General features: G+C 32.5%; 1 protein-coding gene across 1 annotated transcript in view; it reads right to left on the minus strand.

Annotated features, from left to right (window-relative positions):
- LOC122400463 (HIV Tat-specific factor 1 homolog) overlaps positions 1-14329 on the minus strand; it is a 114650-nt gene that overhangs the window by 19069 nt on the left and 81252 nt on the right. The window contains exon 4 of the mRNA XM_043401950.1: positions 8757-8926. Coding sequence (XP_043257885.1) covers positions 8757-8926 — 170 coding nt within the window. The remainder of the gene's footprint in view (positions 1-8756; positions 8927-14329) is intronic.

Here is a 14329-nt window from a genome sequence, read left to right on the forward strand (position 1 = left end):
CCAAAAATGATTGTAATTGACCCCCGCAACCGAAAATAATTTTTTCAGAACGATTTGAAATTTTTGGATTTAATTGTTAATAACTTTTTAGCGAAGCTTCCATCAACAAATTGGTATTCTTGATTTTCATCTTATTTTGGCCTCTAGAATCCCTCATTAAATCCCTCATTTTTCCCAGGGGTTGCCGAACACCCTGTATAAATAAAAAGCAATTCTTTCATGGTAGGAAATATCTTCATTTAATAATAAACATTTTGATATAACTTATAACCTATTCCCAACTTCCGGCAGTTTTATAATGCCTCGTTCATAAAGATCTCTCTGTTTGTCCGTAAAAAACTAATCAAGAGCAATTTAATGGCCACTTAAGAAACTTGTCCATTGGGGGAATTTTGCAGAGAGCGAAACAGATGATAACAAGTTTTTTATTTTAAACAAAAACAGCACTTTCGGTACATGTGTTCTTCGACGGCATTATCACCATACGTTTTGCATAAATTTTTACAGGCTCACGCCTTCTTGCTTCTGTTTTCAAAATATAACAACATGATTCCGTTTGTAAAATTATGCCAAAATTATAAAACAAGACCAATCTACAAACTTTCTTTGCTACAATATGCTTATTACTTTTTATTAATTTTAATTTCTGAATCATATTTCTAAAACTTTCCATAAAATATTCCCTACGACTGTGGGCAATATCTTCACACAAGTATGCACTGTTTCGATTCATTAGTTTGAATTCTGTTTCTTAAGAGATTGCACAGAATATTTTGCAATATTCCCAAGAGACTTTAATTAGTAACTTATTTTCTTCTTGCGTACATCTACCACGTTACGAATACAAGAGTCGTTGTTTTCCCCGAGTTTCTAACCTTGAGACATTGTTAACCGTCCAATTGAAATGTATGGAACGGGAGAATTAAATAAATAATGGCCACGAGACCGATATCCATCTAGGCATCAAACTTTAGTGTGAAATTTCGATACTCGTTGGTCTTTGAGCTAATCCTTGCAATATACAAAACATAAAATACCAATTTCGAATAACAATTTAGTCACGAGATCTAAACAATGAACAATGTAAACATAATAATATTAAGAGTGATAGTAAAAGATACAAAAAGAACATTAATATTGCAAAGGAAGAAAAATACGAGACAAGAATTGCAAAAATTACAGACAGGGAAAATTAAGAAAAAGAAGAAAAATTCTGTATTTATTCACAGCCTTTAGGTGTGGTTTTATGATCAGTCTTTTCTGATCAGATATGTGCAACTCGTGGTAATTACTCGTCTATTAACTACAGCGTGTTTCAACAGTGAGAAACAATAATTATACACACACAGTCCCCTTTCACAAATTAGAATGTCTGAACAAAGATACTTTAAACCTATAATTATTCGCACCACTGTACAAACGATTGATCCTCGTAAGACTGAACCACGAGCCATCGCATTAAAGATTAAAGGGGATCGCTACGAGCCCACGTACATACGCTATCTATAATTATCACTGGAAAACGACTTTGAAAAAACTAGCATTTTACGAAGAATAATAATTTCGGGATAATAAAAATAAACACATTAAATTTTTCAGTAAAGTTTCCTTTACGAATAACTTATAGTTATAATAAAATGAATTCTGTAAAATGATACTGTATAAAATTGCCGCACAACTTTGTTGCATTTACTTTGTTCTAATCAAAAGCAAATATATACAATGAGACGTATTAATAGTACGTTAATGAATTATTCAATTGCACTTTACATATTTGCATTTTACAATCACCAAGTGCTTTCGATAAGTTATACTTTTTTTCTCTCCTTTGCTATTTTTACTATCAATTTGAAACACATTCCTCTTCTAATTGATCCCCCACCATTTATTGGTTTCATTTCTAATCTCCTCCCTCTCATATCGTCTGAAACAGGGCTTCCCAAACTTTTAAAGAAGCCACTTTCGAAACCTGTAATTTTCCACGACTCGCTCCGCTTTTAATGCGCATTTTAAAAAGTTAAATCAAAAATATTGAGCCGATACTTTTAAATTAATATTTTACGCGATCCAAGATCAGCTCACGCTTCCAATTAATTTTTAAATAATTCTTGTAAAGTAATACTACCTCAAGTAAATATACTATACAGGATGTCCGGCCACTCCTGAGAAATATTTTAATGAGAGATTCTAGAAGCCAAACTAAGACGAAAATCAAGAATATCAATTTCTTGACTGAGGCTTCGTTAAAAAGTTATTAAAAAATGAAATTAAAAATTTCAAATCATTCTAAAAAAATTACATTTAATTACAGGGGTCAATTACAAGCATTCTTGATGAATAGACGTACTTTGAAATCCTACGCACTTTCGAGAAAAAAATTCAAGAAGGTGGGAAAATTTTTCGGCGGAAAAAAAAATTTGAAATCATTTTAGAAAAATTATTTTTGGTTGCCGGGGTCAATTACAATCATTTTTGATGAATAGACATACTCCCGAAATTCTGCGCATTTTCGAGAAAAAAAATTCAATATGGGGGAAACTTTAAACGTTAATAACTTCTTAACGAAGCCTTCATCAACAAATTGGTATCTTGATTTTTGTCTTATTGTGGCCTCTAGATAGAATCTTCCATTAAAATTTTTCCCAGAGGTGACCAAACACCCTGTAATAGATTCCTTATTTTCAAAAATTCCATAAAAATTTTTAATATTTTTAATAGCAAAGAGGATCAAAATTAGTAGTCAAAACGTTCCAATTTTTAAAAAAATTGCTCTGGATAATATGTATTAACACCAATTTTCCTTACTATAAATTCCTTACAGGTGTTGTACAAGTCCGCGAATGCAAATGCAATTTTTTAACACACTTTACTATCGCGTTATTCGACCAGGAACGATTTTTAAAACGATATAAACTTCAAATGTGTTTGCAATGCTGGAAATTGTAGCGAAGAAAACTGTCGTGTGTTGGCCAAGTTGTCAGTATCGCGAATAGATAAAGATTGTACGTACTCTAACGTTTCTGGGCGTGTTTCAAAGATACGTTAATGGTGTATCTGTTGGAACCAGGGAACGTGAAACGACGTGAATATGCTGCAAGGTGAATTTACTTCGAAATACTTGGAATTACCGTTCGATACTCGTTTTATTGCAAATCGACGAAGATTCTTGATGCTATTTCACCGACTTGAGTAAACTTAATATCCCTTATAACTGTTCAGAAATGTGGCGTATCTGCTTCGTTCTCGATTAAATACCTGTTCTCAATTCATTAAGAATGTATATTTTCTTTTTTACAACGAATTTACGATACGATCTTCCAACGAGAATCCTTACGGTTATTGCATATTTCAATTAACATTTTTATGAATTTATATAATGTTTTTTAGTAACAGAATTGGGAAAATTTATAGCAAAACCAAGAAGAAAAATTCATAATTTTACAAATTTCTTTCTTAGATGCTACTTCCAAAATATACTAAAATATTCATGAAGTATATAAAATATTTCTCCTATCGTCATCGACAGGTGAATTCCACCTGGTGATTGTTTCTGAATATTTTTTAAATTGCAACATATTTTCATTCAAACGAAATAAGAAATCAATCGTCGTTGCAAAATAAAATTATTCGTGAAACGAAGTCCATACTATGTTTTAATTTGAAAACCAAACATCAGTTTCGCAAAATTTCAACCGAGTTTTAGTAATCATAGCCGGTGATGCAAAAACCATTCGACACACATTCCTCCAAACAGTGAAAAAAATTTCCATTTTTTCGCAAACACGAAACACAAGCAATTTCTCCACGATAGAAATCAAATTTCCGTGCAACTTCGAACCTGTTCTATTTTCCAGCGAAGTAAATTTCGACACGCTCATAAATTCCTCGTATATGTACGAAGCAGTAAAATCTGAATAAACGAATAACGAATAGTATTGAACGAATAAAGAATAACGAAGGAATAATTCAGGAATTCTAATCCAGCAACGGATAACAAATAATATTGAATGAATAATAAATAACGAAGCAACAATTAAGGAATTCTAATCCAGCAAAGAATAACGAATAATAAATAACGAAACAACAATTAAGGAATTGTAGTGAACAGTTATAGTGAATCGATACGATAGAATCTGTGCTTGTATAAATGTTTTGTAGACTAGTTATAATTCGCGCGCGTGAAGCAAACAAAGAAAACGCGTGTTATTGAGTCCCACCGCTGGGTGGCGCCCTTATCGTCTCAACTTGGTCGCTGTATGCGCCGCGTGTGTTATAATGATAATACTTTGATCTTATTAATGTTGATTATTACCAACATATTGTTCCAACTATGTGTTTATACTAAATATATTATATCTTTTAATCCTGGTGTGCTTGTTTTTACTCACTGCGCCAACATGTTTCATTATTGCAATCAAAATAAAATAAAATGAAAAAATATTTAGATTGCTACAAGGAGTTTTGTTTTCTCCACAAATATATAAAATTGATCCCCGTCAATTTAAGAAACTTCTAAATATTTCTAATTGATCAAGAACTCGAAACGCGTTTTTAAATAATATTTGAAACGATTTCAAGCAAAAATAAATGTTCGAATCTATTAAAAACTTGGAATAGAAACGATGGAACGCCCACTACTACTTTGATGAGAGTCCTATTTACCGTGTAAATAGCCGAAAGGCGTTGAAGGGAACAACCAGAACCGCAGAAGCGCAACGAGGAAGGCTCGCATGTGTTTGGCGGACGAGAGTGGAAGAACGGCGTCTTTTTGCTCGCGTTCTCGAAGAAAGTGCAACGAGCTGATGCGCCGGGACGCGTTATATGCACGAGCCGTGGCCTCCTGACGTGAGTAATCGAGTCTCGCAGCTGCTTTTACCAGAACCCGCCAACGCCAAGCAGTCTGGCCACGGCGAACTTGGTCCGGAGGCTTCGTGGCATCCGGTTTGAACTCGTAAGTCTTGCATAATGGCCGCGGAGCAACACCGAATCCTTCGATCGGGAGTAAAAGAAACTCAACGAGATGCAAACTAACTTTATTTCCACTCTTTTCCTTCCCTTCCCGTCGAATGGTATTTTAACGCGTTCACTGCCAGACCAAAATTCTAACATTTCTTTACGAAACCAAAAATTTGATTTCAAACAATATTTTAAAATTAAAATTTGTCTTACTACTTATTTTCATCGCTAAAATTCATGAATTCTATTTAATACTAAAACTACGATTTATAAGGTATTTATTTGTACCAAAAAAATTAAAACGATAGATGTTTGGAGACATGTATAATGCTAGACCAAAACCATACAATTTTTTTCGAAATCAAAAATTTGATTTCAATTTTTTAAACTTAAAATTTGTCTTAGGACTCATTTTCCTCGTTAAAATTCACGAATCCTATTTAATACTAAAACTAGTATTTATTAGGTATTTATTTGTACCAAAGAAATTAAAACGATAGATGCTCGGAAACATGTATTATGCAATAGATATATATGTATTCTCTTATAGAAAATTACGATGAATTTACAAAAATTCAGTTGAGTAAATTTTTTACAATTTTTATTAGAAATTACGAATTTTGACCACTTCGATTGTTCTATGTATGAGAGATATGGGAAACTGTTAATAAACTTCGTGCACTGTATGGGTCTAACTGACCCAATACCTAAGGACAATGTTAAACATTTTTTCACGGCATTTTTTTACACATCCTCAGGAGCAAAAAGTATAAAATCTATTTGGTTTGAAAATGATGGAAAAATTGTGAAAAATGTATTTAAACCGGGGGTTGAGAACAGTTACAAGAAATTTGATTTCACCCCTTTAAAAAATGTTACTTTTTGAATGAACGAAGTTTAATTATTTATGTTATTTATTTTATTTCTCAGGAAATTTCTATTAATTATTTATAATCCAAACGTAACAAAAATGGCAAAAGATCACAGAACAAAATGGCACATAAATATACCATTGATATAATAAGTTCTATAAAAAATTGGCAACATTTGATATTACGGACTTACTATACAAATATAAACGGACTTACTATACAACCTAATACATATTTCTTTTTTCAAGAGTACAAATACCATAACTATTATTTCAAACTTCGTTAAAAACGAAACGAAAGATAAAACCAAAAATAATTGTATATTATAATTCTATTAAAATGTTAAAAGTACCATAACTATAATTCCATACTTTGTTAAAATACTGGTAGGAGCATACATTACTCTCCATACATATTATTATTATGTTATATTATTAACCTCACCTCTTAGTACCTCACAATTGTTCCACGACCAATCTAACAATACCTCGGAAAATATATATTTTCGAAAATATTTATTAAAATTATTTATCTTAAAAATAAAAATCAATTTCTTGTTTTTAATTTTATAGTAAACTGCATTATATTTTGTATGAGAACAACAAAGGAAGAATGCACCTATTGCACACCCTAATATACATATAAACAAATGTTACGAGTTACATTCATTATAAAATGAAAACCGTACGAACTTATGGACCAACCCGATATAATACGCCAATCTCGCAAGCACGAGAGCATAAAACGTTCCGCGAGGATAAAAGTGGACTGGATAATGTTTGACCGGATCACGAGCGTAACGCGAATCGTCGGCGTAAATCAACCCTTAAAGAGCACTGGATAATATTTGCCCAGACCGTGAGTGTACGGTGACTGAAGGAGCCAGTGTAAATCGAGACGAAACGATGAAGCGTATCTCGATTCTCCGGAGATTGAGCGGTAACATATGATACGCTGCATTCTCAGACGACTGCCACGGCGGGAAAAGATGAATGAACCGGCGTGAATGAAAAAGAAACGCTGTAAATGCCCTAAACCAAGCGTGAGAATTCGCTCTTTTCACAGGTTCCTCCAGATGATGGGAAAAACATGGCTTTTCTTTGATCGTTCTTCATTCGCGCCCGTCGAACGAGAGGATGCACGTCCCAGTTTCCAATTACAGTGATGATTCTTAAAATGAACATTATTCACGACATGTTGGCACGTTCGTATTTCGTTCGGCTCGTATCGTTTTTTAAATGTCGTCTTTTACGCTTCGATGGCTCCAAGGGGAATGGGAAACGTTTAACTTATGAATCACGTATGTTCATTCTACGAGTCATTACTGTAACGTGAGACAGTAAAGCTAGAACCGGTTCTATAGTATTGATGGTACTGGACAGAAATCTTCAACTTACGAATCACGTCTGGGGGTTCATTTTACAAATCATTACGCTTCGCTGACTCCAAGGGGAATAGAAACGTTTAACTTACGAATCACGTCTGTTCATTTTACGAGTCATTACTGTAACATGAGAAATTCAAGCTAGAACCGTTTCTATAGCATTGATGGTACTCGATAGAAATGTTCAACTTACGAATCACGTCTGCGGGTTCATTTTACGAATCATTATGCTTCGCTGGCTCTAAGGGGAACAGAAACGTTTAACTTACGAACCACGTCTGTTCATTTTACGAATCATTACTGTAACATGAGAAATTCAAGCTAGAACCGTTTCTATAGAATTGATAGCACTGGACAGAAATATTCAAATTACGAATCACGTCTCAGTTCATTTTACGAATCATTACTGTAACATGAGAAATTAAATATAGTACTATTTGATAGAATTGGATAGAACACTGAACAGAAACTTTGCAAAACATATAATACGAAAACAAATCCTAGAATATTTTTAAAATGCCAAATTATTTTCATACATAGATTATTGGTAGTCATAGAACATCTTATAGTCGTTGAAATTGTCTTAATTACGTCTTCATCAATGTCAATAAACATAGTAAATCTCTTAATTTTTCTGTTCCTACAATTGCTCCATCTAATTTTATTTAATTTTAATTTAATTAATGTTTTTCTACCTTTGTATACTAGAGTAATTTTCCTATAAATAAATAAATAAATTTAGAATCTACAAAACTACAGATAGCTATTATTATCTTGCAATTCTTTAATAATTTAGAAATGAAATGAGGAATATATTTAATGCCTGTAAGCACTGATCAAGCTATAATCGCATGTAGCCCAGAAAGGGTTGAACTAAGACTTAAATTGTGGTGTGACTAATTTATCATGACGATGGAAGGAATGTGGAATCCAGATAGATGTAATCGGAAAGAGCGATTAAGACGTTAACTGACCAGTAAATCGAACATAACCAATGATTTTACAAACTGGTTTAGTCTTTGAAACACGTCGCTCAGAGGTACATAATTTCGAGCGATGACTGGAGAAAAAAAATTAAAATGCTGATCGATTTGTGACACATGTGTTCCACTCTACATAAAAAGGAAACATAAACGATCTAATGCAAGAGATATAATGAATGGATTTCTCTTCAAATAATAACAAAATCATACTGTAATCTATTCTTTTTAATAGTGAATTAAATTAATAATAAAATAAAATAATATTATAGTAATATTTAATAATATTACATATGTACTGGAATAATTATGCAAAAATATGTGTATCTACACCCACTAAAGTAACTTTTTGTAACCGAAAAATCAAATTTGTAAATATGTTTGTTCACACTGATGTAACTTGTCTAATAAAATAATAAAATTTAAACAAAAAATGAAACAGAATCTAGTTATATTGATATAATAATTGGCTCCTTCATTTTTGGGAAAGAATTAGCAAATAACAACTCGAGTATAGAAATACTAAAAATAAATAAAATAAAATGACAAACCAACTGTACTCACTTTTCGTGGATCTTTTTCTGTCGTTCTTTATCTTTCTTTTTCCTTTTCGGTTTCAAGGCTGGATCGTAGGCATTCCCTTTCATTTGAAACTTTGCCCTCTGAACAGACAACGTTTTCCCCCTAATTTGTGAATTATCCAAGATCTTTAGCGCCAAATCGACTGACTCGACCTGAACAAAAATAAATTAATATTATTAATATAAAAATTATATAAATACAGTGTGTCCCGCAACTAGTGTAAGGACCGGCAATGGGAGGTAGCTGAGCCGATTCTGAACAACAATTTCCTTTGCAAAAATGACGGATGGGGCTTCGTTTTTGAATTATTAACGAAAAACACTGACCAATCACGGCACGCGCCTACCGCGCGCTCAGGGCCGTCCGAACTCAGAGAGCCCACGCGTCGGGTAGATAGCAAGATGTGCATTGAAGATACGTCGAGGAACGAATACAAATAATTAAAAATACTACCACTGCAACTGTTACCTAATTCGTTAATTACTACGTAATTAGTACGTAAATTACTAAATCGAATTTATTAATTATTTGTATTCGCTGATTCCGAGAAAAAAGGAATAAAATCTCGGAATTTTTAGGAAATTAACCCTTCGCACCCGAGTGCCGCTTCTCGCCAGAGTGTTTTGAAATTAAAATAAGAATTATTTTCCGAAAATTAAATTTGTTATTGAAAACTGCACTGAAAAAGCAGACTGGATTTCTGCGTGTCGAATCATTCCTCGAATATAAAGGGTTAATAGAGAAATAATTGGAATTCGATTTACCTGCTACGCTGACAATTCAACCTTGCCGCGATCGACAGCGGTGCACTGTCCGGGTCCTATTGTCAGCGTAGCAGGTAAATCGAATTTCAATTATTTCTCTATTAACCCTTTGCATTTGAGGAATGTTTCTACACGCAGAAATCCAGCCTGCTTTTTCAGTACAGTTTTTAATAACAAACGTTTACAAATGTTTCTTACCGTATTTAATTTAATTTTCGGAAAATAATTCTTATTTTAATTTCAAAACACTCTGGCGAGAAGCGTCACTCGGGTGCGAAGGGTTAATTTCCTTAAAATTCCGAGATTTTATTTCTTTTTTCTCGGAATCAGCGAATACAAATAATTAATAAATTCGATTTAGTAATTTACGTACTAATTACGTAGTAATTCACGAATTAGGTAACAATTGCAGTGGTAGTATTTCTAATTATTTGTATTCGTTCCTCGACGTATCTTCAATGCACATCTTGCTATCTACCCGATGCGTGGGCTCTCCGAGTTCGGACGGCCCTGAGCGCGCGCCGTGATTGGTCAGTGTTTTTCGTTAATAATTAAAAAACGAAGCCCCATCCGACATTTTTGCAAAGAAAATTGTTGTTCAGAATCGTCTCAGCTGCCCCCCATTTCCGATTCTTACACTAGTTACGGGACACCCTGTATAAGCAACCACAATATCACTCGATAATTTTTTTAAAATTATTATTACACTGTTTCTAAAATATCTTTTGATATTTTTAATTTCTTAAACTATTGAACTTACTGTTTGTTAAACTTACAGAATTTTTTTTCAACATGGATTCGAGTTTCGTGCGAAACAGCAATCAGTCACAACGAAAGCATACGCAAAGTCTACTTTGCCAGCAATTTATACTCGACGATATTAATTAATTCGTCCTCGCAACGTTAGCATAAACCAACGTTGATTTAAAATCGAGCGAGAAACAGCAGAACAAAAGCGTCGAGAGGAATGTAGTAGCTTTCGCGTGGCGCATAATATCGATAATTATCACGCAACGTAAAAAAGTCCGCTTAATTGTCACTAGTTCCTGCATATTATGCAGGCAAAAGGTTTCAGATGCAAAGATTTAGCAAATCGTTCGATGCTTGGGGAAAAAACTGAAATCAACCGCGTTTCGAGCTACGTCATAATAGGATTCATAGCTTTTGCCTAGCTGTTAGCCTAAAATCCGACTTTAAACCGTAAAAGCGGTTTGGAATATGGCCTTTCGAAAATGGTGAGAAGGTACTTTTATTATCGCAAAATATCAACAAAAAGTTTTCATTCATTGGTTGATCTTGATATTCTCAAAATGAAATTGTAAAAGTGGAAATTTATTTTATGTATTAAAATATTAAAAAAAAATTAATATCTTAATATCTGAAACTTAAAAAATAATGATTTGGGTTGTTTCTTTTATTTAAATATCTAAAAAATAAAATTGTAAAAATATAAATTTGTTTTATATATTAAAATATTTATTTTATGATCAAATTATTTGCAATCAATACTTTTTTACTTGACTTCCCGAATACTTTAATCGAATTATGTTTTTTCTCATTAATTTTATTATAATTTCTTTAAAACTACACAAACAACTATGAATTTGAATAAAATTATAAGTTCTATAAACATTTCGAAATGATATGAAGATTGGTTGAATTTTTTCAACTTTTGACCGAATATATTTAAAAATGTTATTTTTCAAAAATTCTCTCCATCCCTTAGATTTTTATTATAGTTTTTAAGGGAACGATTTTTTAATTTCTCGCTAGAATTCTGACTGAAATTCCATCCATTCAAAATAAATAAAAATCGTGCATTAAAAGGTCTGAAATACATTTGTACAATAATTTTTAATATTTCGTATCCATAAAAAGTGTAAAAAAACATTCACATCGCTAATAATAAAGCTAAAAGGGAACAACTTATTTACGAATAAAACGGAGCTTCGACTCGAACAAAAATTACGTCTCTAAAGAGTTCTCAGTTTCTCGATTCCAAAAGGGAAACTATTCCAATAGTTTCGTAAACTAGATCGCTTTCAGTAAGAAGAACATCCCCGTTCATCGTGTTCGTAATTGCCAGTTAAAGCGAAAAAGTAAAACGAGGAAAGGAAACACGATTGTTCTCCCGGAATTCTTGATGAGAGTTTTAGAAGCGCAATCATGTTCCCAATATAAGTGCTCCAGTAAGCCATTAATCTTTTAATTTTTTTATTTTTACCACCAAGGAGCAAACAATAGCCTCTGACAGTGCATTATTCGTTGAATAATGAACTATCGGCGACTCGTGCATTTTGAAAAAAGAAGAAATACTTTATTTATACACGAAGCAAAATTTGAAATCGTATAAAAATTTATAACTCATAAAAATTTCTCGATTCTAAAAACGAAGCATTTTTAGTGGTATAAATATTATCAAACACGCAGAATTGAAAGTAGTTTCAATTCAGTCATGAAATTTTCGTTTATTTTCATTGGAACATTTCTTCAAAAAATGTTTTGCGATTATCAGATAAGCATTTTTAGTGCTATCATGAAATTAAATCACCGTCGGTAATAGAAACATTGTGTATATTGCGTTCGTTCCATTAAAAGAATATTGATAATCGTTTGAAACGTGCTGTTATATTTCCGATATAAATGTTTCTGGGAGCCATTACGGTCAGCCATTTTGTACTTATATTCTAAAACAAAAGCATTTTTAATGGATTCGCCAACTCGATAATAAAAATGATAATATTAAAATGAATCAAGGTAATAATAAATATATAATAAAATTTGACTTATATAAAAACAAAGAATTGTTTAATCAATAATTTTATATCACCAGTAAAATAGTTACTCCAAAAACCATTTATCGTTTTCGTAATTTCTAGCAACAATGAATAATTATAATAAATAAAAATAAAATGAAAAACTTATTTGGAAATGAAAGAAAATTTGTATAAAAATTCATATCTGCAAAAGATTACCGAATTTTAAAAGAAAAGCTTGTTTAATGGATTCGCTGGACCAGCTCAGTTCCAGTAATAGAAATACCGCGTCTACACGTTCATAATTGCCAGTAATAGCGATTCCAGTTTATCCGCGTGAATGCAGCCATCGTACGTCATTCGATCCGCGCAAAAATACGCGACAGGCACGCACTAGAAATAGTTAACACGGAACGATATCTACGAACGGGCAGAACCGGTAGATCTGTCAGATTTATTTTCAAACTCTATGCCTGTTCGAAACGCAAGGCGTCGCGACACTTTTAACCATGACTTCATATCGTTTACGGATGACGAGTCATGCCAAGAGATGACCGCGTCGGATCACGATCACAAATTTTCACTGGAAGCGTATTAGCCTATCACCTGCCACCATGCAAGGTGTGTCGTGAATAAATCAGCAAAAGCTTTGTCGAGCTCTCTATCGACGAGACTCCTTCGCTCGTCTTCGATATCTCGCGTCGAAACACTGGGAAAATTTCATTTCCAAGTTATTTCCTGATTATAAAAATATACGATAAAAGAGAACGTTGGTCTTATTTCAAACTTACGAAAATATTCTAACGATACAAGTTTAGTTCAAACTAATAATAATTTTCCGTTTAGACTTTAAACTCATTTTCAATACGGTTTTACCAATCTATTAAAATTGTTTGTACACATCGAGAAAAAATAAAACAAACGAATTGTTTATAATCCAAAAATATATACAGCAATGCTCGAATAACTGTGTAAATGAACGGTAGCTCGATGTCGAGCAGACCGCGCAGTGTAACCTGATCTGAACTCGAATATCGACGAGACAATGCGTAATATGTAATGCAGAAATGAAACTTTTTTATTTTTGTTCTTTTTTAAATGAAACTTTTACCAATGTATTTGTAACAGTTTTTCGATTAAAATGAGACCAAACACGATATAATTTGTTTTTAAACTCTTTCTAATAGAGTATAAAATCTCGTTAAATATGTAAATATGATTCTAATGTAAGTTATATCGTGTTTGGTCTTAGTTTAATCAGAAAAAGCTCACAAATATATTAGTAAAGGTTCCATTAACAAAGAATACAAAATAAATAAATTTCATATTGTGTTATTTTTATTTATCTTTCATTCTTTCTTAGAAAATTAACTATGCTTTTTATAACTACGATACTTCAGTGTTTCTCGCAGTAATCCAAGGTTTGCTTAATTATGTTCAATAAATAAATTGATTTTCTAAAAGAAGTTTCTTAATATTTTAGTTCCTGATAAAATACTCCTTAGAAAAAGGAGTCTCTACTTAACATCAATGAATACATATGTAATATATACATATACATTTTTAAACAAAGTACGAAAAAGAGTACGAAAATAAAAGTGTTCATTGATGGAAGACTAATTCGCACGCTTACATCATCACTCTCGCCTGTCGATGTCGATCACCGATCGATCGCATGCAGGTGAAAGGTCGATCATTTGGAACAGTTCCCAGAATTGTGGGAGGGGATGAATTTGGCGAGTCAACATTCTTGGAGACACTACTATACAATTGGCAATTAATTCGCGATCGTTTCTCATGAACATCGAAGGAAAGCAAATTTGTAAAAATAAAATTTTAATAAGATATTAATTTCTCTTACGTGGAAGATAATATTTTATTCTTTGATTAACCATCTACTGCACAATAAAATCGATCGAAAACCCCACTAATTCCTATAAAATTCACGGAGGAAAGGGACAACTAATTGGGCCACTTATTAATTATATTTTATTATTTATTCTGCGTACTAATTAATTCATGGGCGCATAAATAA

The sequence above is a fragment of the Colletes gigas genome, unplaced genomic scaffold, assembly GCF_013123115.1.
Source record: "Colletes gigas isolate AHSC1104 unplaced genomic scaffold, ASM1312311v1 Colletes_gigas_Sc00018, whole genome shotgun sequence".
Lineage (NCBI taxonomy): Eukaryota > Metazoa > Arthropoda > Insecta > Hymenoptera > Colletidae > Colletes > Colletes gigas.